Source organism: Phalacrocorax carbo, chromosome 2 (genome assembly GCF_963921805.1).
Source record: "Phalacrocorax carbo chromosome 2, bPhaCar2.1, whole genome shotgun sequence".
In the NCBI taxonomy this organism is placed as follows: Eukaryota; Metazoa; Chordata; class Aves; order Suliformes; family Phalacrocoracidae; genus Phalacrocorax; species Phalacrocorax carbo.
Genome location: NC_087514.1, coordinates 124594600 through 124621863, shown reverse-complemented (window position 1 = coordinate 124621863; position 27264 = coordinate 124594600). Strand labels below are relative to the sequence as shown.

At 37.9% G+C, this 27264-nt stretch overlaps 1 protein-coding gene across 1 annotated transcript in view; it reads right to left on the bottom strand.

Moving 5' to 3' along the window:
• NEK10 (NIMA related kinase 10) overlaps nucleotides 1-27264 on the bottom strand; it is a 111098-nt gene that overhangs the window by 55893 nt on the left and 27941 nt on the right. Inside the window, exon 22 of the mRNA XM_064444242.1 lies at nucleotides 16268-16343. Coding sequence (XP_064300312.1) covers nucleotides 16268-16343 — 76 coding nt within the window. The remainder of the gene's footprint in view (nucleotides 1-16267; nucleotides 16344-27264) is intronic.

Genomic DNA, 27264 nt, shown 5'->3' with positions numbered 1-27264 from the left:
TTATGTAATTAGTCATTTAGTTCTTGCAGCTAATGTATTCAAGATAATGACTACAGTTTTCCTCTAGGTTTACAAATCACCGCTCATTTCCAAATTCTGTATTCAAGCTGAAAAAGCTTACTTCAGCAGCATTATGTTGACTATAGGAGAGTCCTTCACTGAACAAATGTCCCTAGCAAAAGCAAGGCTAAATTCTTCTAAATGAAAGACACAGAAATATATCCACAGAATAATTCTTCAAATTCTCAAATTCTCAGCATCCTTGAACAGATGGTTTTATAACTGTTTCTCAGAAAGTTCACTCTTGCTCAACATATCAGCATTGCTTTTATATTTAATAACAGTCTTCTATGCCAACAGCCTTAAAATGAGTCTTGAACTTAAGCCGTTGCTTAACTCAAAGAGTATCTGTTTTTTCTTCTGAACTACTTTTGCAAAATTAAACAGCTTTTTAAAAATACCGAAGATAGCTTTCCATACTACTCCACAATTTTTAATTGGGATTAAAAAAAAAAAAAAAGAAAATTAAATCTTGTCAATATTTGTGCTACTTGTAAAACAGTACCATTTCACCAAATCACCTTTACATGGCCTTGGAGACATTTTTGCAATCAAGCCTTCAGTTATAATTTTTGCTCACTGATGTTATTTTGCCATGATTTATATTTAAGAATACTTTTAACAGAGATTTACAAAAGGACTGTCCCAATCTGAATCTGCTACCTTAGTACCATCACATACCTATATGAAAGATAACTGTCCTCACTGGATTAGCTCATGTTCACATTAGTTACTAGTGGATAGAAGATACAAAATGAAGGAAGTTCTTAATTTGGAGGGGGACGAAAGGGGGAGCTGAGGGAATGACGTATTCAAAATAACATTAATTTTCTAGAGCTTCTAAGAAATGTTGTCAATTCTATCAGGCTGACTTTACATGGGACGCAATCAGTGAAGATTTCCCAAGCTGCACAGAATTTCAGTGAGCCCACTCATGACTTGTCTTGGTACAGTGCTCGCTGGTTAATCCAAGTGCTTCTGACAGGTCTAAGTTGGTATATGTCATCCTAAAGTATGAGAAGTATTTTCAAATGAGACATGATTTCAGCTAGACAGTTATATATTAATTGAATTAAGAGTGATTCTTTGAGACTAAGTCCCAGAAAAGGTGGTGACTGTAATGAATGACTAAATAAATAAGAAGCATATACCACTGCAGAAGACTTCAACAATGACAGTGTTATTGCTTTTAGTCTTCCTCCAATTAATTATTCACAGTTTAATGGGGATTCCTGCAGTTGGTAGTGGTTATACAAACACTCGTGCCTAGAAACCATATCTAGCTCAGGAAACAACCCAAGCTGAAAATAGTTGGAGGCTAGCAGGGTATCAAATACGCGTATCCCATTCTTCCTTCCCTATGGATATTGACTTACTGCCACTGTTGGAGACAGGACAGTAGGAGAGATGGTAGACAAGTGTGCCATAAACTGTTGGGTTTTTTTTTTTTGGTCCCAATTACTAAAAGAGTCTCTGCAGCTTCTATTAGCTTCAGATATTCAAATATATTTTTAAAGATACCTATAAAATAATGCTTGCCTGCAACAGATAGCCTTTTTAGTTGCTGGCAGAACTCATCAAAACAAAGCAGAGGGGGGTATTTACACAATCTTTGCATCTCTAACTGCCACAATTCACTATAAAAATGAGGCTACCATTCCCTGGCCCAGGCTATCCAAGGATTTATCCAGTAGTGTCTTGAAACCCTTCAGAGGAAAAGACTACACAACCTCTCTAGGCAGCCTGTTCTACATTTGACTGTTATAATCATAGAATCATTTAGGTTGGAAAGGACCTTTAAGATCAAGTCCAACCATTAACCAGTACTGCCAAGTCCACCACTAAACCATGTCCCTAATCACCACATCAACACCTCTTTAAATACCTCCAGGGATGGTGACTCAACCACTTCCCTGGGCAGCCTGTTCCAGTGCCTGACAACCCTTCTTGTAAAGAGATTTTTCTTAATATCCAGTCTAAACCTCCCCTGATGCAACTCAAGGCCATTTACTCTCATCCTATTGCTTGTTACTTGGGAGAAGAGACTGACACCCGCTCCGCTACAACCTCCTTTCAGGTAGTGGTAAGAGAGCAGTAAGGTCTCCCCTCAGCCTCCTGTTCCCCAGACCAAACAACTGCAATTCCCTCAGCCACTCCTCATAAGACCTGCGCTCCAGACCATTCACAAGCTTCAGTGCCCTTCTCTGGACACGCTCCAGCAACTCAATGTCTTTCTTGTAGTGAGGAGTCCAAAACTGAACACAGTATTCGAGATGCATAATGGTGAAAAAAATTCGCCTTCTGTCAAGGTAGAATCCCTCCTGTTTCAATGAACGTCTGTTTTCTCAGAAAAGGGCCAAGACTACCAATTTCATTCCAAAGAATGAGGAAAATCAAGGGTATGCTTGTGTTTTGGCACCATTTCTAGGTTTCTATGAACCAGGTGGCCTGTTTTCATTTTACTAAACTACTGCAGGATAATTTGTGAGCGCTTGGAGATCAGTGTGAAAAAACACAGATCTACTCTATAATCAGTTCTCTGAATCACAGAAGGGGCATGGGGAGATTAAAAAAAAAAAAAAAAAAAAGGAGAAAAAAAGAAGCTGCTCACCATCAGCCTCATCCCAAAGGAGAAAAAAAAAAGAACAATAGAAAGCAGTTGCTGCTTATCACAATTTTTCTCTGGATAGTTTGCTGTAAGTTACAGATACGCATTCAGTATTATAGCTTCATAATTACCACTAAAAGCAATGGAAAAAGGAACAGAAGCCACAAAACTGACAGTTTGAATAAGAGCTCTGTGAACATTGCTGAAAGCTATTTGCATTTCTCACCTACAAGAAGAATTCAACACAAGCCTTTTGGGCATATTCCGTCTATCCCTTTAGTGATGAAGCTGGAACAGGGTTTCCAGTCACTACTTAAAAATTTTGCCTTCAGTTTTCTATTTTGAAATATATCACCAAGTTACTCTATAATTTATTACATTGTCTTCTAACTTGTATACATTTTTCTCATTACAAATTATGTGAAATATTTTTGTAAAATGTTATATATATACACACACACAAAATTTCTTCTTCACAGGAAGACCCTCTTCAGGCATCCTAAACCTCTGCTGATACCTATAGGAAAATTCATCATTTCCATCATTTTTTAAAACGTATGGGGGTAGGGAAGAAATTTACCACCTTCAGTTTGCAGTTTTACAGTGTAATAAATCCTCTTGCCACCAGATGGGAATGTAATTTTAAAATGGATGAAGTCAGCTAAGAGAGGTAACTTTCAGGCGTATAATTGCTCTCTCATTTTCTAGTCCAGGCATTCCCTGTCTCTGCCCAGAAAGTTCCTCTACAGATATATTTTAGTCTATGGAGAGGCAAAACCAATCTGAAGTCAGTGACAGGCCACTAACATCTGTGGGATGCAACAGACTATATGATAATACTTCCTTTATGTTTTTGCTAAAATCTTAAAAAAAACCAGCCTGGTTTGATGCGGAAGGACACTTTTCACTGCAAATAGTAGTAAAGTTGTGTAGTCTGTCTCCATCTGTAATGTTAATGAGCACTGAGAAATGTGTAAAAACAAGATCCCAGTAGTAATTGGAGCTTTCAGCTACACTGCTGTTGATCGACAGTTTAGAGAAATCACTAACTCACTACTTACTTTCAGCACATATTCAGTGTGTCTCTGTCTAAAATAGAAGCAGACGTCTTATACTCCACCTTTTGGTTTTTTTATTTTACCATTTTGAAAATAAAGATACAGACATCCAGTTAACATTCAACAACTGATTTCTATTTCTTTGAATTTACAAACCTTTAAGAGTTTATGTGTGCTAACATTATATATTATTGCTTAGAGATGCCAAATATATTAACTAAGAAATAATTTATGGCCTCTAGCAGTGTTCCAGAACACAAAAACTGCCAGCAGTTCACTTCTAAATCAGTCATATCACATATTAATAGAAATCAAATTACAATTTTAAAAAGTTTATTCCATTATTCTCTACTCTTATTGCTTTGTTAATCAAAAACAAACAAACAAGCATCATCATCTTCACAGCTAAATCATAAAATATCCAAGGCAGAACCATGTTCAGAGCACAAGGTCCTCTTCCTAATCCCTACGTGCAGAGTCACTTATACCTACTTTTTATCCCAGCAAAACTTAGAGCACATATGAAACTATGAAGGCCAAAACCGCCTCACATGTGGTAAGTTGTTTAGGCTGTATATTTGAAAAATATTGTAAGCCAAGATATTATTTCGCTCCTGCTGATCCTGGTCACTCTTTACCATCACTGTCTGCTCTGCCATGCTAGCACAAGTACCTCTACAGCTGCATTTTGCACCAGACCAAAAACCTGACGCACCTGAAGAAAAACCTAAATTTTTTCTCAGCCAGGTCAGTTCTCTAACATAGTTCATCATCATATGTTTCCACAAATGCTTGTGTTGGCCCAGGAGTGGTATGGTTGTTTTGTATGAACAATCTTGCTGTGTTTTATACATATGTGTTTGCATGTCTATGTGTGTTCATATATATATACGTGCATACATATATACACAGTACTACTCAAAGGTACGGTTTGGGCCTCTAGAATTTTCCAGCCAGAACGGTATTCTGTGAATATTTCATTTCAGAAATACAGCAGTTGGGGAGCACTTACAGTACAAAAAAATTACAGTACCATTGACTTATGCTGGCAACAAAAATTGTGAGAACTCTCAACATAATGCAAGGGCCAAGGTTATCAATATTTAAGTACCCTTTACAAGTGGACCACAAGTATTGGAGTTTCATGGGCTTTTATGTGCATTTATCTGCAACCAAAGGTTTTCTATCAACTGTTTTTAAAAAAAGTTAAACACCTATTTGCAATGTTTTTTCCCTTCATCGGGATATAGTCACAAATATAATGTGTAGATATATTGGGGAAATATCCCATAAAGATATAATTCAGTTTTAATTTGGCCTTCTTTATATACTGTATCTGTTGATCTGGAAAAAAATGTGCTGAGTCAATGGGTAAAACTACTACATGTTTCTAGGCCTTTACTTTTTTAAAACTTTGTTTCAAGGATAATTTAAAGATACTTGCAGGAAAAGGTAATATTTATAGCAAGCTGCTTCTTCCTTCAGTTGTCTTATTGTTACTGAAGAATGTAATGAAGTATCAACTTTCACACTGTAATGAAAATACAATTATCTAAGTTCAGAATGTGCATAGCTCTTTCAACTGAGTTTATACTTCTCAATTTTCAAGATTATCATATGCATCTCTGAGTAAATTATAAGGACAAATCAAAGTATCATTAATATGTAGTTTAGTGTTCCAGTATTACATACAGACCCTCTCGGGGAGGCTTAGAACAGAAAAACACATTGAAGTTCTAATTTACACCTATTATTTCTTCAGGTACATCATGGAACAAAGTCTAAAACAAGAGAAAGTATAAACCAGATTCTGCAACTAACAAAATAAAATTTCCCTTCAATATGATTTTTTGATTTATATTATTAAAGGCAAGCATCACTGCATGGTCCACACATCTGATGCTCTTATTCATACAAAAATATCTAGCAGATTGTCAAGCTGTCAGTTTTAACAGAAATGCTATAGATAAATTATATCTGTAAGTTATGGCAAAGTGCTATCCATGTACATAAAAATTGAAACACTCATATTCTAAAAGGTACTCATAACATGCATCTGACAGATACTTCTAAGAATTTATTCCTTCCAACCAGAAATGTTTTCCAGTGAATTATAACTGCAATCTCTTATAAAATGCATTGAGGAATTGCCTTAAGTCTGTAACTGTACAAACAGCTCAAGAAAACAGAAGTTTTTTCCTTTTATCTATGGAACAGAAATCTAAACAGGATTTTGATTATTGAGCTATATGCCTTTCAGAATGAACTTCATTCAGTGCCTTTGTCCAAACAACCAAGCTCATCAAGAAATTGCATGAATGTTTAAAATTGAGAGGGACACATGGAAAAATAAGTATCTGCAAGAAGATGACCATAAGCAGTAGCAAATCCAATTCTACAACTCTAAAATAAACCTAAATCTTGAATAACTGATTTCATATAAGGTGTTAATTTCACTTAACTTTAAACTCTTGTAAACTAGATTTATGCTAAGCCAGTGCTCCAGCTCCCTCTGTAGCAAATGAACAGACAGGCACATCAAGTGGTTGATTCATCTCATCCTAAAATAGCTGTTTCAGATAGATGGGATGAAATTCATTATTGAAGTGCTTATTTTTTCCATTATTTTCAGTAGTCATCTAGCTGCTTGACTTGACTAAGATGCCTAGTTTTTGAATTATTACATATAAGCAAGATGAATCCCAGCCACAGAGAGACTTGTTGCTGGCAGTAACTTGTTTCTGACAGTAAGGTATGAATTAGATGACTTTGCAAGTACTTGGATTTGCTCGAACCTACTATACAAGACCATTAACTAGTAACTACTGTTCTGTCTACCAATCACATTTAGTATGGATGAAAAAAAAAAAAAAACCACCAAACAAAAAAAACCCCACAGGCAGCTGAAGATTTTACCTGAATAAGATGGTAACTTCATTGTTGCCTTTTACACAGAATTTAAAATTCCCAAATCTAAAGAAAGTCTTGATTCAGATGCCTGCAAAAACCCTCACAGAAGTCAGCAGATGAAATATGAGCTTAGGATCATAACATAATAATCTAGGCCTAACTTGTTATATCTTTTAGCATTAAACAACTTACTGCTTGATGGCTCGCTCACAACCATCAGCTGAAAAAAGTATGGCTACATTCGGAATTGGGCAAAGACTAAAGAGAAGGAAGGAGGAGGTTTGAGATATCACCTCATTCTATTCAGCTCACTCCCTAACCACAGTAATGGACACCCTTGAGAAATAAGCAAGAATCAAAATAGGACAAGTGACCTAAGCTGAATTGTCATATGATCCTGTGATGAGAAAAACATTTAATTCCACAGTTTTCTTCTCTAAATTACCTCTAAAATTCCTTCCAGGAATAAACTAAAGCCTTTATCAACTCTTCTTGAGATAGGAAGTAGAAAGAAAATACTGTACACATTAATCTGTAAATAGTAATCAACAAAACCTACCAATAAATTACATTTACAAACACTCCTGCATCTCCCAGTTTAATAATTGAGCACCTTGATCTCTATAAAAATACACAGACTAAGTGTCTGCAGTTGGGATCATATAGCTACATCCCTGGGTAACACTGTATTACCTCTTTAGTCATAAAATCATTGATCCTTGCTTGTGCAGTTCAAATTGTGAAGAGCCTAGACATTGAGTAGTAACCCAGGAAAAGAGCTTTCTTCAGCAGAACAGATAGTAAATGCAGATATATACATCTGTTTAAAATCATGGGATATTTAAATTCAACCTCCTTATGACATTCCTCTAAGCAATGACCAGCCATAATCAAGAAGTTTGAGGACTCTAGGTGTGGATAATGTCTGCTGTCAATGACAGTAACATAATTAAAGGTAGTTTAACTCCAAATGATTAACCCACAAAAGCTATTCAAGTACCAGCAACTAATTCCATTATTTGCTTTCACTATTTCACTGTTCTCTTCCATTCAAAAGAGACTCTTCCATAATGTCCATTTTAAATAAGACCCTGATAGGATGCATCTCAAGCAGAAAATACGGTCACTTACGGTAAGAGAGGAAACAGAAGGAAAGGCTACTGGCTGCTTTGCCTGCAGATGACTCAAACGTGAACCTCTTGTTCATTTAGAAGGCATCAATGCCCGTTTATGGCATTTCTTAACCAGTCATCTATCCTATTTCTGATTCTAATTATTTTCTTTATTTCAGTTATGCTAGAAGAGTATTACAAATATTCAGCCTCCCACTTGCTAGTCAATTCCTGACGTGGCTGTTCTTTCCGTCAGATGCCTAACATACCTCATGCTGCCTCCAGTAATTCTTAAGCCACAGCTGGCCTGCCATTCCTTGAAGTAGACAGTGAATCTACTACTGTACAAAATAGGAAAGGGTAAAAAGAGGAGAGCAGACCCTTAAAAATCCAGTACTAACATTTCCCTAATGAGACATGGCCACTTCTCACTCTGACACTTACTCTAATAATGTCTACATAGAGTCCAAGAGCTCTATTCTGTTACTGTGGCATGTGCTTTCACTTATTCTACCATTAAAGTTATCATAACAACAAAATAGTTACTCTGTGCAAAAACTCAGCTGTGGGGTAAACAAAGCCCCAAGAAATAGTATAAAAGAGATGGAAGAAACCAAGGAAAGACTAAGGTAGTTTGAACAATCCTATGAAAAAGCAAGCAACTGAACAAAAGCCACACCAGACACTAAAGACCCAAGTGAAAACAATAGCTTTAACTGACCACCAAAGACATGGTAAAACAGCAAACACACTATGAAGAAAACATCAAAGACAGCAAGATGGCATATAATGGCACTAAAAATTGACAGAGCACACCATACACTGAGCAGCAAATTAAAGCAGAATAAGAAGTAGTTAGCAGTAAGAATCTGCCAAAATACCGATACAGCTAACATCTAAGATAGAAGAGAATGGGAGAAACCAGGAAAAAACCACGAAAAGTATTCCAAGTTCCTGCAGTTCAGTTGTAGAAGTAAAACAGTTCATCTAAATGTAGCTCATTTGACAGTACTTAGAAGAAAAATTTAAAAATAATAATTCTAGCTAACAAATACCAGTAACGTTGGACTAAAAGACATTTACAAGCTCATAAATTAGTTTGATAAAATGACTCATCTTATTCTAATAAAAAGTGTTCATTCATTATTATTATCTGTTCCAAAGGGATTATGAATTAAAAGCATTAAGCCATTGAGGGAAAAAAACATAATAATTAATATACATTAAAATAATTGTTATGTAAGTTCTACAGGAAGAAGTATTTCCAAGAAGTACATTGTTGGTTTATAATCTGTTATGTTGGTAGAATAGTACTTTTTTTTTTCCAGGCAGCAGACTAAATTAATCTTATTTTTTAAGCATCAAAGTAACTCTTTAGAAGCTAGATCAGCACCCCTAGTTGTTAGAAAACAAGTACAGAAACTAACCTGTATGTTTTCACACTCCCTTTCGTCAAGAAAACCTATGCTATTACTTTAAGTTACTTCTAAGGCTTTGTGGGTACACCAATTCTTTCCTTAGGATAGAAAAAACATCTGTATGAACTAGTCCCTGTCACTTCCAAAGTGGCCTGGTTTTTTTTAGCCCAAGATTTTTTTTGCATTCTCTCCTCTTTAGTACTGATTTATGTCTTATGGTGGGGACTTCTATCATTTCCATTGAAACATTTTTCCAGAGATACATACCGATATCTTCATGCTTTCTTCCTTCGTTTCACATCATTTCCAGTTTTACACACGTGTATAATGCTACGTAATACTGGATGTGGTACTAAGTACATTCGATGTGAGGTGACAGCTGTTATTTAGCCAAACTTGTTACTTAATAAAAATTACATAACGTTAAATCATTTGGTCTTCTTTATGTAAGTCAATCTCTGTCAGCTACTTATAATGTTCTTCCTTGAAGTTCATCCAGCTTATCTTTTTACTAATAGTATGTCCATAATGAAACATAATGTCTACGCAGAGTTGCACTGTGGCATACAGATACAGACAGTATTATCTGCCTGTCCTCAGCTATCCTCTCCCTGTGGATTCCACCTCCAATTGCACTGGACTTTTTGCTGACAGGTGTTATTATAAATCTATGCCAAAACTACAACCACACTATCACAATTACATTTCATTGCTATATTTCATTCTCAGAGAGAATACTTGTATTAATTGACTTTCAGAAGATCCTCTGATAAAAATGCTGTATTAATATACTGAAAGGATTATTTAACTTCTGTTACCTTTCTAATCAAATCAGCAAATCTTGTCCAGTAGCCAGATGTTCCATGAACAGCAAAACTAAAGCAAGACTAGGTTTTCACTAGTTTTCTACTCTCCCTCACCCCACAGTACCTTCAGTTTCTTACTTTCTTGGTCATCTAAACACACCAAACTAGTGGTACATAACAGCACGAACTGCAGCTTATTTCGAAGGTAACATTTCAGCTGAGCTTAAACACTTTTCTCACCAAAAAGATTAAATTGTCTCTACTCGCTACCCATCACGAAATTTTCACAAACAGTGAAAGAGTCTAAACTCTCAACTTTGGTTGAAATAGGTGAAATGGTTCACAGGCTATTTTTGCAGGAAGAAAGAGCTGATGGAAAAACTGGCAATCAGTTTGATCATATAGCATCATAAAGCAGGCTAAAAATTAAGGACCTATGAAAGTACAACACAATCCCTCACCTTAAATTATCCTTCCCAACACAAAAATGCTTTAAATAAGTGAAAATATTATCATGTCACCAGAATAAGCAATGAGAAAAAACAGCTACTGCAGATCTCTGCATGAAATCATATCACAGTATTGATTTATGCAGTGCTCTTACAAGATATGGCTATAAATAGAAGCAGTGGCCAGTATAAGAAAGAAATTTGGGTAACAAAACACGGTGTGAAGACTGAGTGTGTAATCCATAAACAGAAATTAAGATCAAGGAATATTTTGTCCTCCGCAGCAGAGGAGATGAGGGACACAAGTAAAATAGCAGCTCTAATTACTCCGAAAATTAGTTTCCTTGAAACATCACAAAAACATCTCAACTTTAGCACAAAAAGCCAAATCTTACATAACATTGTTCTGTGTATCAGTTTTCAATATTTAAGAACAATTATGTTTCAGAAATATCAAGTTAGCTTGCCAACTAACATGGAACATTCTCACCTACTTCTTAATGATACCTGAGGGGGTCTGCTCATCTTCACAGTTTCCCAACAGCTTTTCAAGATCAGTCAAGTTCTAAAGGAATTATGACAGGATTCGCTATCCCATCCCAATCTCAAAATTTACTTCATTTCCCAGAGTTTTTCTAAAAGTTTCTGTATACACATACAATTACAAAAGCAGTTATTGTAACCATGACTCAGCTAACATTTACTTCTATCTTTTGATCTGTTGTTGATACATCTCCTCCATAAGCTACAATCCTTTTTGTGAAACAAAGAGAAGGCAGGTATACAGGAAAGCAAACATCATTCTCTATAACCATGTACAATTTGCTCCGTCTCTTCTGGGAAGTCCTTCGAGACAGCACAATAATAAAGACTCTGTCACCACTAACTTGGAGCAGATTGTTTCTGGTGACTTATGAGCTGGAAAAAGACTTCTGAATTAATTATCAATTCCCTAAAGCAGTCTTTTCCTCAATTTTTAATGTATTAAGTGTAAACACATCCATTTAATGCATTTGGTATTCTAAACGTACACATTGGTGGATTTTTTAATTCAAGGACATAACCAATTAAAAGGAATTTAATTAGAATGATAGTAGAATAAAACCTAGGATGAAGCAGAATTAAAACCATAACAATCACAAAACATAATTGTATAAGCCCCTCTCTAAACATAAAACAGTGTCTGCTGTTATTTTATGATGACACAGTTTTAAAAAAAACTGCATTAGCAAATTGATTCAGTCAACTCCAAAAACAAATGTTTTGTACATAATCATATGTTTTTATTTTAACCACTCCGCATAATGCTGCATAACCAAATTTAAACAATAAGCACCAGCCACTACTTTTGACACTTATTATTTTGCTTCTGTACTATATTGTCTGCTCCAAGAAGGGTGGGTTGCATCTCAGACTACCCAAAACTATTACCCTGTCAATTCAGAAGAAAGCAATTTCTGCCTATCTAAAATGGCAATCCTGTCTCTCAGCTCTTTCTCTTCCTCCTTTCTTTTTTTTGTGCAGGAACTAATATTGCTGCTCTTGGTAGACGTGCATTCCCAATATTTTGATTATTTTATAGCCCTTCATGTCTACTTATAGCGTACAAAAAAAAAAACCCCAAACGCAAAAATAATCTATTCTAAGCACTGATTAAGTCTATAGGATCTGACCTCTGCTTCATGACTTGTGTTAAAACACTCAGTCAGTTCACCTCATGCCTTGTGAACAGGTTTCCGTATCAAAGAACCCACTGTCACATACAGTACTAGCCAAGTACCTTAGAAGAGGCATCCAGTTTGTTCAGCTTTTTGCAAAGCCTTTTTAACATTCTTAAATTATTATGACATTGTGAAGACTTTAATGCTTTAGACTGTCATTTTAAATATTACTCAAGCATACATTTTAAATACAAAGACATCAGTACTGTATCCTTGTTCTGTTTTCTGACTGCAGTCAAGCAAGGATCACTGCTTCCATGATTTTGCCTGTGGAGTAGAACTGACAAGTAATGTCCCAAAAGACCACTTACTGAGAGACTGCAACATCTAAGTGACATTTTATCCTCATGCTTACATCTAAATACTGGACAAAGAGGTAGAAAAAGAACTGCCAAAGTCCTAGCTCTGACTGGAACTTCCATATATGAAGACAGGGTATGAGAATAACAATAAATGTCGTATAAGCAAATATTAAAAAAAAAAAAAATCAAATCTACAGAATGCTACTCTCAGATAAAAACTTCCTATAAAATGTGAAAAGACCCAAATACATCAGCAACAGAATCTGGCGGGGTGGGGGGGGAGAAATTATTGTTGATAGGATAAGAAAATAGGATAAGAAAATTACAACTCGGTGACCCTGAAGGTCACTGGGGCATGGTTTGGAACCTGACACTTCTGAAGACTGATCTAACTTGGAGACACTTTACCCGTAACTGCTGTTTGAAAGAGCACAATAAATTCCCATCAACAGCTTCTCTGTGCAGTTTTTAACTGAACAAAACAAATTATTTCAGAGAACCTGAAAAAGATGGAACATAACTAGTTATACCAAACTCTTAATACACTTAACTACCCAAACTATCACTCGCAGACTGTGCATCTGTCGTGGGTTAACCCTGGCTGGATGCCAGGTGCCCACCAAAGCTGCTCTATCAATCCCCTCCTCAGCTGGACAGGGGGAGAAAATGTAAGAGGCTCGTGGATTGAGAGACAGGGAGATCAGTCACCAATTACTGTCATGGGCAAAACAGACTTGACTTGGGGAAATTAGTTTAATTTATTGGCAATCAAATCAGAGTAGGATAATGAGGAAATAAAAACTAAATCTTAAAACACCTTCCCCCAACCCCTCATTTCTTCCCGGGCCCAACTTCAGTCCTGAATTCTCTGCCTCCTCTCCCCGCCAGCAGCGCAGGGGGATGGGGAACAGGGGTTGTGGTCAGTCCATCACACATTGCCTCTGTCACCCCTTTCTCCTCACGGGGAGGACTCCTCAAACACTTCCCCTGCTCCTGTGTGAGACCTCATGGAGGAGGTCCTCCATTAACTTCTCCAACCTGAGTCCTTCACATGGACGGCAGTTTTTAATGAACTGTTCCAGCATGGGTCCCTTCCATGGGGTGCAGTCCTTCAGGAACAGACTGCTCCAGCGTGGGTCCCCCTTGGGGTCACAAGTCCTGCCAACAAACCTGCTGCAGCGTGGGCTCCTCTTTCCGTGGGTCCAGAGGTCCTGCCAGGAGCTACCTCCAGCATGGTCTTCCCACATGGTCACAGCCTCCTTCGGGCAGATCCACCTCTTCCAGTGCGGGGTCATCCACAGGCTGCAGGTGGATACCTGCTGCACCATTGACCTCCATGGGCTGCAGGGGGACAGCCTGCCTCACCATGGTCTTCACCACAGGCTGCAGGGGAATACGTGCTCCAGTGCCTGGAGCACCTCCTTCCCCTCTTCCTTCACCGACCTTTGTGTCTGCAGGGTTGTTCCACTCACATATAGTCACACCTCTCTTCTGACTGCTGATGGTGTTGCACGTTTTTCCCCTCTTCTTTAAATATGTTATCACAGAAGCGCTACCAATGCTGCTGATGGGCTCGGCCTTGGCCAGCCGGCGGGTCCATCTTGGAGCTGGCTGGCACTGGCTCCGTCAGACATAGGGGAAGGTTCTAGCAGCTTCTCACAGAATCCCCCCTGTAGCCCCCTTGCTACCAAAACCTTGCCACGCAAACCCAATGAGCATTACTCAGAGATTGTGCTATGCTTCAGGAGTATTTGGGGAACCAATTAAGAAAGTCTTGCAATTGCCTTACTTTGGCTCACTAAGCAGCAGCATATGCATTAGTTTTCAAGGTACGGGACTTGAATATTTAACACAATACAGGGACTCACTCTTGAAGCCATCTTAGGTTTCAGCAATTTCTAGGGATTAAGTGTCAATCTTTATCATTCTGGCACTAGGAAATCGCAAGTAACAATTTCAAAAGTGGCAACATAAATTATATTCATCTGCCAAACACCTGAGTTCTCAACTTTCCTTCTTAATTCAGAAGAGCCATCAGTAGCTCCCCCAGTAGCCTGGAACCTTTAATTACTTATTACCAGCACGCAGGGCAAGCGTTTTGGCAGGTATATGGCCATCACATGTGGCCACCACAGCAGAAGAGATGACTAAAGAAGACTGAGATCAAAAAGGCCTGTAAACTTCTGCAAAAGATACTGTCAGAGCCCCAGCCAGTCCAGCGGTCTTAGAAGAAATTTAGGATGAAACCACTTGCCATTTTACTTAGGATATAATGTTCTGTCAGGTTTTTCTCCTTATTGGCAGGCATTTCATAAATTAAAAGTTCTGATGAAAACAGAAAACAATATTAGAGTATAGACTGCATGCTGTGCAACATTTTTTGTTTGTTTGTCTTGCATTCATTGCCGTTTTCTTTCTCTATTCCCTATGCCAAATAAACTTCACTTTATTTATAGGAGCTAGATTTGGCAATTCATAGTAGTGGGAACAAGAGCACCAGAAAGTCCCTAAAAGAAGACAACCAACTTCTGACCTTAGAAAGCTGAACACTAAGTAGAAGCAACAGAGTGACTCTGATGAGAGGGAACGGCAGCTGTATGTAAAAAGATGCTGCAAAGAAGCTGGAACAAGCCCATGCAGGAATGAGAAATGTTTGGATCTGCAAGGCTTCTGTTGGTCATACTGTAAACATATTTCCTTAATAAAGCAGTAGTTAGGGTAGGCAAAGCTTAACCAATAATTTTGCAAATGAAGAGAGAGATCTAGAACTGTGGCACAGATCAGCAATTCCTCCATAGAATTCTGATGTCAGCATTTCACTCAACAGAAATTCTCGGCTTAAGTGGCAGGGCCAGAACACATCAACTACTATTAGATGAACACTGAGCTTGCGCTTTCCACAATTTAGATGTTTTACTCAGATGATACACCCAGATATCATCCCTTTTGTTTGCAATACAGGAACTTCAATTAACAGGCATGTTTGTTATTTATACATCATGCAACACAAAAATCAGTACGATGTCCTGCCCACAAATACTTTTGTTTGCGACAATCTGACACGCATCTAATATTCTCAACTACATACACTGTTTACATATGGAGGGGAACCTTTTGGATAGGAAATGCTTTCTATTCCAAGCTCTTGAGAAAATAAAACACAAGTCAGTAGTAATCCAGGAATTTAGGTAGCTATATTGGTACCACAATTTAATACAATATGGTTCCTCCCTTTGGCTTGCTCTCAAATGGGATGCCAAAGGAAACTGCAGCTCATTTAGCAGACTGAATAAAGTATTGTCTAAGGCAAAATTTTAGAGCAGTCATTTATGTGTTTACTAAGCTTAAATTGCAAACAATATGTGTCATGCTTCTCCACAGAAAATATTATTTCAGTTTAATTATTAAAACCTACTGATCCTAAACAAATCCACTAGCACCATTTTCAAATATTTTTCAGGAAGTTGTCCACACTCACAATGTAAGTGAACATTGAAGCCACTTTAAAAGCCATTAAAATTAATTTATATAGTTTACATATATATTTTGTACCTGAAAACACATTTATCTATCTTTAAGGATATAGATAGATGAGTAAGTTACTACAGAACGGCAGTTACTTCATTTTTGCACCAACTTAACCCACAGTAACCACCATGTGCAAGAACAGGCAACAGCAAAAGAGGTAGGCAACCAACTACTGCAGAGTAGCTGTAGGTCGGTAACTTGTTCCTTACTCCATTCTAACTTGCCTGTCTGCTCCAAAAAAGTAACCACGAAGATGGAAGTCACTGGACTGAATGTTGTATGCAGGAGTACTTACCACGAGTATAAAATGGTTCCCACTACTGATGCAAGTTTGCTGTTTTCTTGCTTTTGCTTTGCAAGCCCAAAGTCAGCTACAATGAAGAAAAAAGATTAACTTGTCAATAACCACCCCCTTTGCGTGACAATCAGGTTTGGTTCACAACAGCTGAAAAGTTGAGAGAGGGTAGAAGGGAGGTTTGGGGCTTTTTTATCTTTTACATTTCACAGTACTGGACCATGCTATCTTCCTCACTCCACATTAATCAACAACTTATATTTGAATCAGGCCTACCAGCTTTAATAATATTATAAACACACCTCTGATGCTTTCAATCCAAAGTACATGACCCGTTTCAGGTTTCTATTAATATATTCCAATCAACTACATGACCATGGTAAGTATCTAATAAGCAGTGATCTAATGCCCAAAATAATGAGAAAAAAAAATGTAATGAAGTTAGTAATTATTTTGTTTTCCTTCAAATTATGATAGCTGGGAAGGGCGGACTTTCTCAGATTTAATTACAAAGGAGTATAGGGGGGGTCTAATATCTCAATAGCTCATTTTCAAAGATTGCATTTGGTAAGAAATAACAGTGAATCTTAGCCTTACCTTCTGACAAAAGCTGTAGATTTAGATGATCATGCAATTATGTTAATACAAGTGCCTTTTGTGTAATTATCAGGTAGTCTTTCACAAAATTGTCACACACAGTCTTCAGAGAAGATATTTTTAATCTAAGTTCCATGCAAACAGTTCAAGCTTAGTTTTTTCACTTCTTCTTTTCTACTGCTGCCTCAATGCAACAATGCAGCTAATATACATTGCCTTTTACTAAATCCAGCCACAGAGAGCAAGAGAAAATCATTGTACTTGTTAAGTCTGTTAATACATTTTGTACTGTAATACTACTTCAGAATTGGGAAGATTTGTGTGGTAAATAGTATTGTTTAAAATACTTTAAGGCTCCTGTTCTACCTGGACAGGGCACATAGCATTCGTATTCCAACTTTTTACAGTGAGATCGTTCATAAACATTTTAGTTCAAAATGCTTCTACTCATCAAAAAAAGCTGCAGATCAGAACAAACACAGGCAAGAAAAATTAATTTCTGTTGGCTCTTGCTCAGTGTGAGCCTTAAGGGTCTGAAAGGGAGCAGATCTCTTATTCAGAAAGGGCCTTCGATAAGAAAGACAAATCTAGGTACCCAGGCCACAGATCTTTTTCCTTTGAACAAGATGTTCAGAGAAGGACTAGCTCTGCAGTGCCAGAATGCTAAATTAACAGGATCCCTGAGAAGCCTCCTTTTTGCCCTTGAGCTAAGACAGTGCTCAGGCAGTTCACTCCAGGCAATATTAGTCCCAAAAGGACCAGAGGTTTTTGCAACGTTGATACTTCCCTGATTTATTTGGGGTGAATCACTCTAAATTCCCTCCTTTGGGATTCTTCATATAATATTCTATGAAGAAAGAGTATTAAGACATTGAATTAGTCAATAAATTCAGTTTCTGGTGCTTGAAAGATGCAGGAAAGGAAAGAGGAGAGCCGGACATCCCTGTTCTGGAAGAAGTAGTCTATTTTAACACAACATTAGTGATTATCTGGAAAAAAGAAAGCAAGGGGAAAATCAGCCAGATATAATAAATATAGTTCCTTCTTTGTAGGCTCAGGTCCTCAGAAATTGAAAAAAAACCTGTTCCACAGGCAGTAACTTTTTCCAAATTCTACTAAACCATCTTGACACCAGCAAGAAGCTCCTAAATACAATTGGTACTGCCAGAGCTAAGGAATGTAAAGCACAGGACAAGCAGCTTTACATTAAACATAAATGCTTTTTCAAGACCATAATACAGAATTGAAGGAAAAGGAACTGGCAAAAGTTGAACTGCGTTGAACTAGTGAAATTGCTTATTTTAATTTATTTAGGCATCTGTCTGCAGCTTACAAATTGGTCTACAACTTTGAATACTTGAGGAATCTTTATGTGGTACTTGATGCCAGAAGTTGCTACAATGACTAACAAACGAAATAATTTCTGAGCACTGCAAGAGGCCTGCCTCCCGTGTCATTAAATGAAGATATGACCGAATATAAAGACGACCCCGATTAACTGGTATTCATTGTTTCAGCTGTGAACCGAGGCTTGATAAACAAGGACCCATTGTGACAACTCATATTTAGCAATTCCCTGAAACAGCTTCACATTATAGCAATAGATATTTTAGAAGCTGGAACAAAACTGTGAGAGCAAGATAACTCAACACTTGCTCAGCCTCCCACGAACTTTACCCAAGTGCCAGCTTTTAGCACAGGGAGAGACCTACATAAATCTTTCACCTGATCTAGCGATTCTGATGTTATTGGTCACTCCTGAAATTCAAAATCCTACTTATTAAAGACAGCGTTCTTCCTGAACCACCTCAATTTACTACAGTTAATTCATCAAGTGGTACACCAAAGGTTAAGACATAGCTTTTAAGTACAGGAATGGGCCCTGCCTCAGAAGCTAGATGTAATGAATTCACACATATCTGTGTGAATGCAGATGCAACTGATCACAAATCTCACTAATTTCAGAACGAAATACAAAACCTACAGCTTCCAAACATTTTCCTACAGCTTCCATTCTTACTTACACAAAAAAGCAACCTACCAACTAACAGAAGCATTACGATCGCTTGCTGGAAGGAACTTTATCAATGCTGACAGTATGATGATAAATATCAGTACAATAAAGGTGCCAGAGAAAAATGGAAAAGCCCTTAGAAAATCATATTGAGAAGGCCAGTGAAACCAGTAAATTAGATTAACGAAAACAAAGGCTGGTAAGAGAAAAGGCTGTGAAAGACAAAGAGATAGCAGAAAACAGGAGGAAGGGCAGGTCATCTAGCAGCCACCTATGTCAGGATGTACAAATGCATGCTGCATCAGCGATCCAAAAGGGAAACTGTAAACCCATTTTAGTGATTCAGAGCAAGCTTCTATGAGAAAGATGAGCTAGTAACCCTCTGCCATAAAAAAAGACCAGTCCTGCCCCTCTTTTGCACTGCCTCTGGAAACCAGCTGATCTGGCATTGTGTCTTGATGAGTTTAGCTCACCCTCTTTCTAGGCTAGTTTCATGCTGCTTTAATCTAGCCCCAGACCTGATACTGCAGTCCTAAAATCATTGAATTGTCTACCACTTCAGAAGATTCTTATTGCCCTGTTGTTTTGCAATGCAGAAATAAAATCAGTATTAGAGAGGCAACTCCCTCAACCCCCAAGAATAACAAACCCCTTAATTTTGACTGTTAGATTGTCCCACCTTCCTGAAAAGTAAGAATTACCCTTTTTGGACCAAAATTTTTTTTAAAATGGTTATTTCATAGTACAGCTGAAGAAAAACCAAAATGCTACTACAGGACACATTTCTATGAGGATGCAGTCTTGGAGCTTTAATGGCACCAGTGGAAAGATCCACCTACCTGCACAAAAAGAGAGTTGTCTGTTGCTGCAAAATTATGGTTGTTTTCACCTGCACATGCCATTTTGGAAATATGATACTCTTTCCGGTTTTAAACACTACTTCAAATTTTTCATGTTCATGTGAATTACATGCATATCACCACTACAACTTATTGTACCATCCTAATACATGACAGGTTGTAAACTGAGGGGAATGGTAGGTACACAAATCTAGCAAATAAATTTTATAAAATAAAATTTCCATGGTAATAGTTTTTGGTGCTTTGTCTACTGTGCGACCTCAACTGACATGATTTCTTTACAACTAACTTCTCTAATGGGTGGAAGCTTGGCACCCTTCACTGAAGATAAAGATTATTTTTAAGTCTGTTCGAAGACAATTAAAAAACTAACAAACTTTCATCATTAGATGGATCTTTATAAAATATGACCAGACATGCAATTTCACCAGCAATTCATTACCAGTAGTCATATATCTTCACAGTATTATTATATTTGAATAGATTTTGTAGTGTGTTTGTAAATGTTAAGCCTTGAGGGGTTTTTTTTCTCTGTATATCGGGAATCTAGAAAACTAAACATTATTTTTTTAAAAAAATCCATTAAAAAATTGTCAAGCAACCATGCAAGACAGTCCTCAAATAGGAAGAAAAATTAATATAAAATGATGCAGTCATAATCCTTCAGATTCTGAAACACCCTTCTTCACTTGTTTACGTTGGGTTTAGGGTAGCAGAGTAAGTGATAATGAAATAAGATTGTTTCAGAAAACATTAGCACGCTGCAGAAGAGGGTATCAAGGGAAGAGACAACTATGAAAAAATGAGTAGGCTGACTTAACTAGTATCTTAACCTCCTACAGAAAGGTCTCTTCAACTTTCATAATAGCTGAATTACAAAAACTCTCTAAATCTTAGCAGTCTCTTTAAATGAGCAGTTTAGGTACATGCAATGTTTTTTTCTCTTTTTATTGACAAATTCTGTCAATTCTGGTTTTTCATTTGCCATTTTATTCCCCAAAGATTTCACCTAGTAGATCGATCTTCTACAGTAAAAACAAGAGGAAATTTTTCCAGATACTACATCTTAACAACACTGACCTCATATTCATATTTGTTGCCTTAATTTATATTTGAACCCTATTTGAAAATGACATCAATTTTTCCTAAAATCAAATATGCACACAAAGACCAAAAGCAAAGCAAAAAAGGAAGATGAATGGAGTATAAAATTCAGCACATATGTGAACTTCAGACCTACTCAGATCAGATTTTCACTGTGTCCCCGTTGAACACTTTCTTCTTCTACCCTGAAAGGCTCAGGATGAGACAAAATCACTTTGCTTCTCTTCAGCAAGTTTGCACCTACAGTCGAGAAAGTTTATCAGCAACTTACTGAGTTACAGTGATCTGGGAGTTAAAAATAGAACTTTAATTTTATTTTCCATAAAAGCATATCCTAAAATCAAGATAATCTGCAGTTAATCAGCAGTAGTACATGCTTATTCTACCCTTTTCCATCAATAGAATGGGAACAGAATTAGTTTCTCATCATTCCCAAATATATCTTTCTAGCTATTCTATCATTCCCCTTTCTGTGTGCTAATATCAATGCTTTGTAAATGCAGTCTACTGTCTGTCAGTTTTGTGAAACTTGTAACTTCTGCACTAAGAACTTGAGCATTGATCCACAGCTAGAACTGAGATTTGTGGAGAGAGATGCGATTGTGCTATTAATCCACTGATAGTGTCCGAAATGTTTGATTTACAGTGTGAACGTAAACAAGTGGAAAATTCCACTCAGCTTATTATGGAAGTTTTGGAAATTAAGTACTACAAGCATTTCCATGAATCTTGGTATGAAGGGTAGCAATTCTGATAATGAAGACTGGTTAAATGAGCCATATAATCTGCAAAAAAACTAGCGCTAATTCAAGTGACTCTGAAAAGTAGTGACGAACACACAACAGACAGACACTAGTTATATCTACTTTATCTCATGGCCACTGCTTCTCTCGGCATGGCACAGAATCAGGAGGCAATAGGTCTTTTAAAAAGCACATTCCACAAGCAAGTATTCGGAATTACAAAATTAACAGGTAGCTTTCTTCCAGCATCCAGCAACTATTTGAACTTTTCAAGTATCACTCGCTTCACCATTCTGACAGTTCACAACTGCCTGCTATGATTAGAAGTATACCAGTTGTCTCAAAACTAGTATTCTGCTGATATATTATCCTAGGTTTCAGTTCCATACAGATCCTTTCTGCTGCTATTGTATCATGTGTACTAAACATTAAACAGAGTGTGCCAACCAAAAGCGCTTATGGAACCCTTCACAATTCTCCTTGATATCAGACCTAAAAGGTGTCAAAGTGATTCCACACGGCCCTCTGACCATCAGGATCTGTTTTGTCCTACAAACAGATGCAGCTATGAAGCTCTAGACAGAAATATGCTGTGCTAGAAACTAAATACAGCTGCAGTAAAAAATACCTACAATAAGAGCAGATACACATTTTAAATTCAGAAAACAGTAACTTCTCACTCACTTATATAAAAAGGCTGGGCAGATTAAACTTAGAGCCACGGATAATATTGGTTCAATGATTCTCTAAAAACCTATACAAACCAACTTTCATTCAGGCGGTGCCTAAAATTCTACTTTTGTGGGTGTGTGTGTCAGAAATTATAAATCAGACATTCAAACTGACCAGAGATGTCCAATTTCAGTAACACTTTTCTACTGATTTAGGATGAGGTGTTTTATGAAATTGCAGGTTAGCATGATTCAACATCTATATTTTCATATCATTTGTAGATCAACCAATTATGATTAAATGCTATACCAACATATAAGATATGGTAGTTATGGCCCCCTTCCTATCAAATTTATGCCAGAGATGAAACAGAACAAATGAGTAGGATGGGCAGTTCCAGAGACTACATAACAACAGCATGCTTAGAGTTCTTTACAGTCAGAAACAGAGATCTTATATCACCACTAGCCTAACTAGGATCAGATTGTAAATGTCTGTTTCCATTTGCATCAACACACAACTTAAGAGAGCCTGAAAAAGATTGGGATAATTCAGATTTAACTGACATGTGTAAAAGATGTCATAGGAAATGCAAAGGAAGTTATATAATCTTCACATTAGAATGAAGCACCTCCTGGACTTATGATTTTCATTAGTATCATACACAAGTTTAAAAACAAAACAATAAACAAAGACCCAGATAAGGATAGTGTCTGATCACACTCAATTTATAAGGAAAAATAAATACAGTGTGAATATACAGACTGAAAGATTCTTCCTACTATTACCTCAGGTATTCTTTTTTCAGTAAAACCTATAGAGATGATATTCAGAGACGACTTCTAGAAAGTGCCCCTCATAGCTTAATCTTATATTGTGCCAGGCCAGTTGCAGAGCACTCTGCCTGTATGAATTCCAGTTTTCAGCCACCTTTCACCATAGGTTCCTGCCTACCAAGTTCTGTTGGAATTGTTCTACAAGGGCCACCTGTATGTAGCAATTTCTCCATGACTTCAGGACAAGCAAGCATAACTCTTTAGCAGGTTTATTTTTTTCTGTGCTGACAGAAGGTGGGAATGTCTCCCACACTATGCACTCCTTTCCTTTTCAACCAATGTAAACTCAGAAACTGTATGAGAGGTCTTTATGGGGTTTGGAACGTGAATGGCTCATTTCTCACATACATGGTGAGAAACGCCTACCTGCGGGTCCCAGAGCTTTCATAAAGTAGCTCATTGTTTGGGCTGCTGCATAGCCACGCACAGTACAGAATGAAAGTCTTAGCCTGTAGAAGCACTTTGCTCCAGAGTATTGCTCACTTTATTCTTTTTTTTTTAAATCAAAATCTACCATGAGGGTCTGAAACTAAGGCACCTCTCTGAAGACAACAAACATACTTGAAGAACGTTTGTTACAGAGGAATAAACTGCCTTTGTTATATTGTCAGCCTGCAGATTCTTATATCAAAAGATTAACAATAGTTACTATTTCCAGAAGGACTGATTCAGGAAAAGAAAAGAGAGCAGCATTATAAGATATACAAGCTTTTATGAGGCAAAATAATTTGGATCATCAGAGACCATATCTTAATGACATAGTCACACAACACTGCCTCATGGGTAGGCCATGGAAGTATTATTCTAGTTAGATAGAGACAAGTTTTGGACAATTTTGAGATCTGAAAGACTACAGAAAATTGAACTGTTTCTCTTCAGGATGACTGTGCAGCTTGTAAACATGGAACTACAATTCTGAGTAGATCTTAGAGCAGACCCTCTCCTTTTATAAAAGCTGACAGCTTAAATTCACTGCAGAGGCAGATTTACGGTTTCCCAATATTTGAGCATCTGCTTCCACCTTCATCTGACATTTTGCATTAACTTTCATCTAGAACCACTTGAAATCCTCAAATGGATAGTACACTTACCCACAAATACTGTAAAATATAATTATCAAGATCACAAAGTACACTTACCCACAAATCCTGTAAGATATAATTATCAAGATCACACACACTCCAGTCTTTGGCATACATGGACTGTAAGAGTTAGGCATAATACCACAGCATGCACCAATAGAGTACATATTTACTATAATTGGAAAGAAAGTTTTTCCTTATTTCATTAAGGTTGTAAAACAACAAGGCTCAGAAGTAATAGATAAAAGGTCTTCAGCACCCTCCAAAAATTCAGTACATACTGGTGCTAGTTAAAGTACTAAAGGAAGTAGGTGTTTGTTTATATATTGCAATAGTTTCAAACTAATCACTGTAGAAATGGTTACAATAAGTTTCAGTTCTTCCAATTTTCCTCTACTCCTACAAATCTTTGACAAAAATATAAACGCTTTTCAATGACAATTTTGATCTTACATTTGAAAGTACATTTACCCTTCTATATATCTAGATTGGACCAGAGGTAAGGCAAAGGTGTTACATCAAGACAAGACTGCCCCTCAGTGGCAGAATGTTGATATAAAATACAACTATATGATACTTTAAAATTATATTCTGAATATTTATTTTCATCACTCAGGGACAAATGCGCCATTAAATCACCTCCTTTCAAAACTATATCATTACTAAGAATCAGAGTTTTTTATCACATACAATTTAATAATAAATGAACTTAAGCGTGTACATCATGAGGTATAAATATTTACTATAAAAAACCAGTTACTAAATACTAAACAGCTCCTTTAGTAAGAGATGATGAAAAAGCAGGGCCATAACAAGGAGAAGAGGGGGAAGAGGAAAAACTTATAAATTAGATGGAAACCACCCGATCCCTATCCCCAAGTGAGCTGTAAGACATGCAAAAAGATTTCAGCTGTTGTCCAGGCGAGCACATTGTCACCTGGCTGGTCTGATGCTGGGATAACAGGGCCAGTAGCCTGGAATTAGAAGGCAAGGAAGCCAAACAACTGGGATCTCTTTCTAGGGAATAGGGCATTGACAAAGCGATTGGAAAGGGGCATGAGCCCTTAGACTCTGGAGGTGATTCCTGTCAAGGTATGAAGACAAGACATCCCTTCGACAAAGATGTTATATATCACCTAGCAGTGGACCACCGTGGAGAAAGGCATCCAGTACCTCAGGGAATTAGCCACACTAGAGGTTACTTATGGTGACCTGAATAGTGAACAGTTATCCAAAGATTCAGATGGAGGCCAGTGCACACAACCCATGTGGCAGAAGTTTATATGAAGTGTACCATCGTCACATGCAAACTCATTGATGGTACTCACCAGGAGAGAAGGAAAGGAACCAACAGTGGATGAGTTGGCTGGCCAACTCTGGGAATACGGAGAAAATTTCTCTTCCTCCCTCACCTCATCTGCAGAGAAACTGTCCCAGGAGTTCCAGCAACTCAAAGAGGACAGGTCCTACTCCCCACACGTACAGACCAGCATCTCAGCTATTAGCATGCATGGCATATTAGCATGCATCCTTGGCATAGACTACCTCAGGAAAGGGTATTTCAAGGAAAAAGGGTACTGGTGGGTTTTTGGTATAACTTCCTTGCAGATAGAGGAAATTAAACAGCTGTCCACCTTGCCTGGTCTCTCGGAGGACCCTTCTGTTCGGGGCTGTACTGAGCACTGAAGAACAATGGGTGCCAATCGCTACCACAACAGTGCACAAGTGGCAATAACGCACAAACCGAGACTCCCCGATTCCCATCCATAAGTTATTTGCTGACTGGAGAGCCAAGAATTGATCAGCAAGACCCACTCACCCTTTAACAGTCCCACATGGCCAGTGCTAAAGTCTGATGGAGAGTGGAGACTAACAGTAGACTATTGTGGCCTGAATGAAGTCACGCTTCTGCCAAGTGCTGCTGCACTGGACATGCTAGAACTTCAATATGAACTGGGATCAAAGGCAGCCAAGTGGTATGCCACCATTGATATTGCTAATGCATTCTTCTCAATCCCTTTGGCAGCAGAGTGCAGGCCGCAGTTTTGCTTTCACTTGGAGGGGTGTCCAGTACACCTGGAATCGACTGCCCATGGGGTGGAAACACAGTCCTACCATCTGTCATGGGATGATCCAGACTGCACTGGAACACAGTAAAGCTCCAAAACGTCTGCAGAAGTTTTTAGGAAAGGGAAGAAAATAGTGCAAAATCCTTTGGAAAGCTGGTTTTGCCATAACACAAAGTAAGGTCAAGGGACCTGGACAGGAGATGCAGTTTTTAGGAATAAAATGGCAAGATGAACATCATCAGATCCCAATGGATGTGATCAACAAAATAACAGCCATGTCTCCGCCAACTAACGAAAAGGAAGCACAAGCTTTTTTAGGCATTGTGGGTTTTTGGAGAATGCATGTTCCAAATCACAGTCTGATCGTAAGCCCTCTCTGTCAAGTGACACAGAAGAAGAACAATTTCAAATAGGGCCCTGAGCAACAACAAGCATTTGAACAAATTAAACAGGAGATAGTTCATGCAGTAGCCTTTGGGCCATTCCAGGCAGAACAAGATGTAAAAAATGTGCTCTACACCGCAGCCGGGGAGAACGGCCCTACCTGGAGCCTCTGGCAGAAAGCACCAGGGAAGACCCAAGGTTGACCCTTAGGGTTTTGAAGTCAGGGATACGGATGATCCGAGGCCTCTATACTCCAACTGAAAAAGAGATATTGGCAGCATATGAAGGGGTTCAAGCTGCTTCAGAAGTGGTTGGTACTGACGCACAGCTCCTCCTGACACCCCGACTGATGGTGCTCGGCTGGATGGGCAAAGGGAGGGTCCCCTGTATACATCATACAACTGATGCTACGTGGAGTAAGCGGGTCACACTGATCACACAACAGGCTCAAATAGGAAACCCCAGTCGCCCAGGAATCTTGGAAGTGATCACAGACTTGCCAGAAGGCAAAGATTTCAGAATATCACCAGAGGAGGAGGTAACGTGTGCTGAAGAGGCCCCACTGTATAATAAACTACCAGAAAATGAGAAACAATATGCTCTGTTCACTGAGGGGTCCTGTTGTATTGTAGGAAA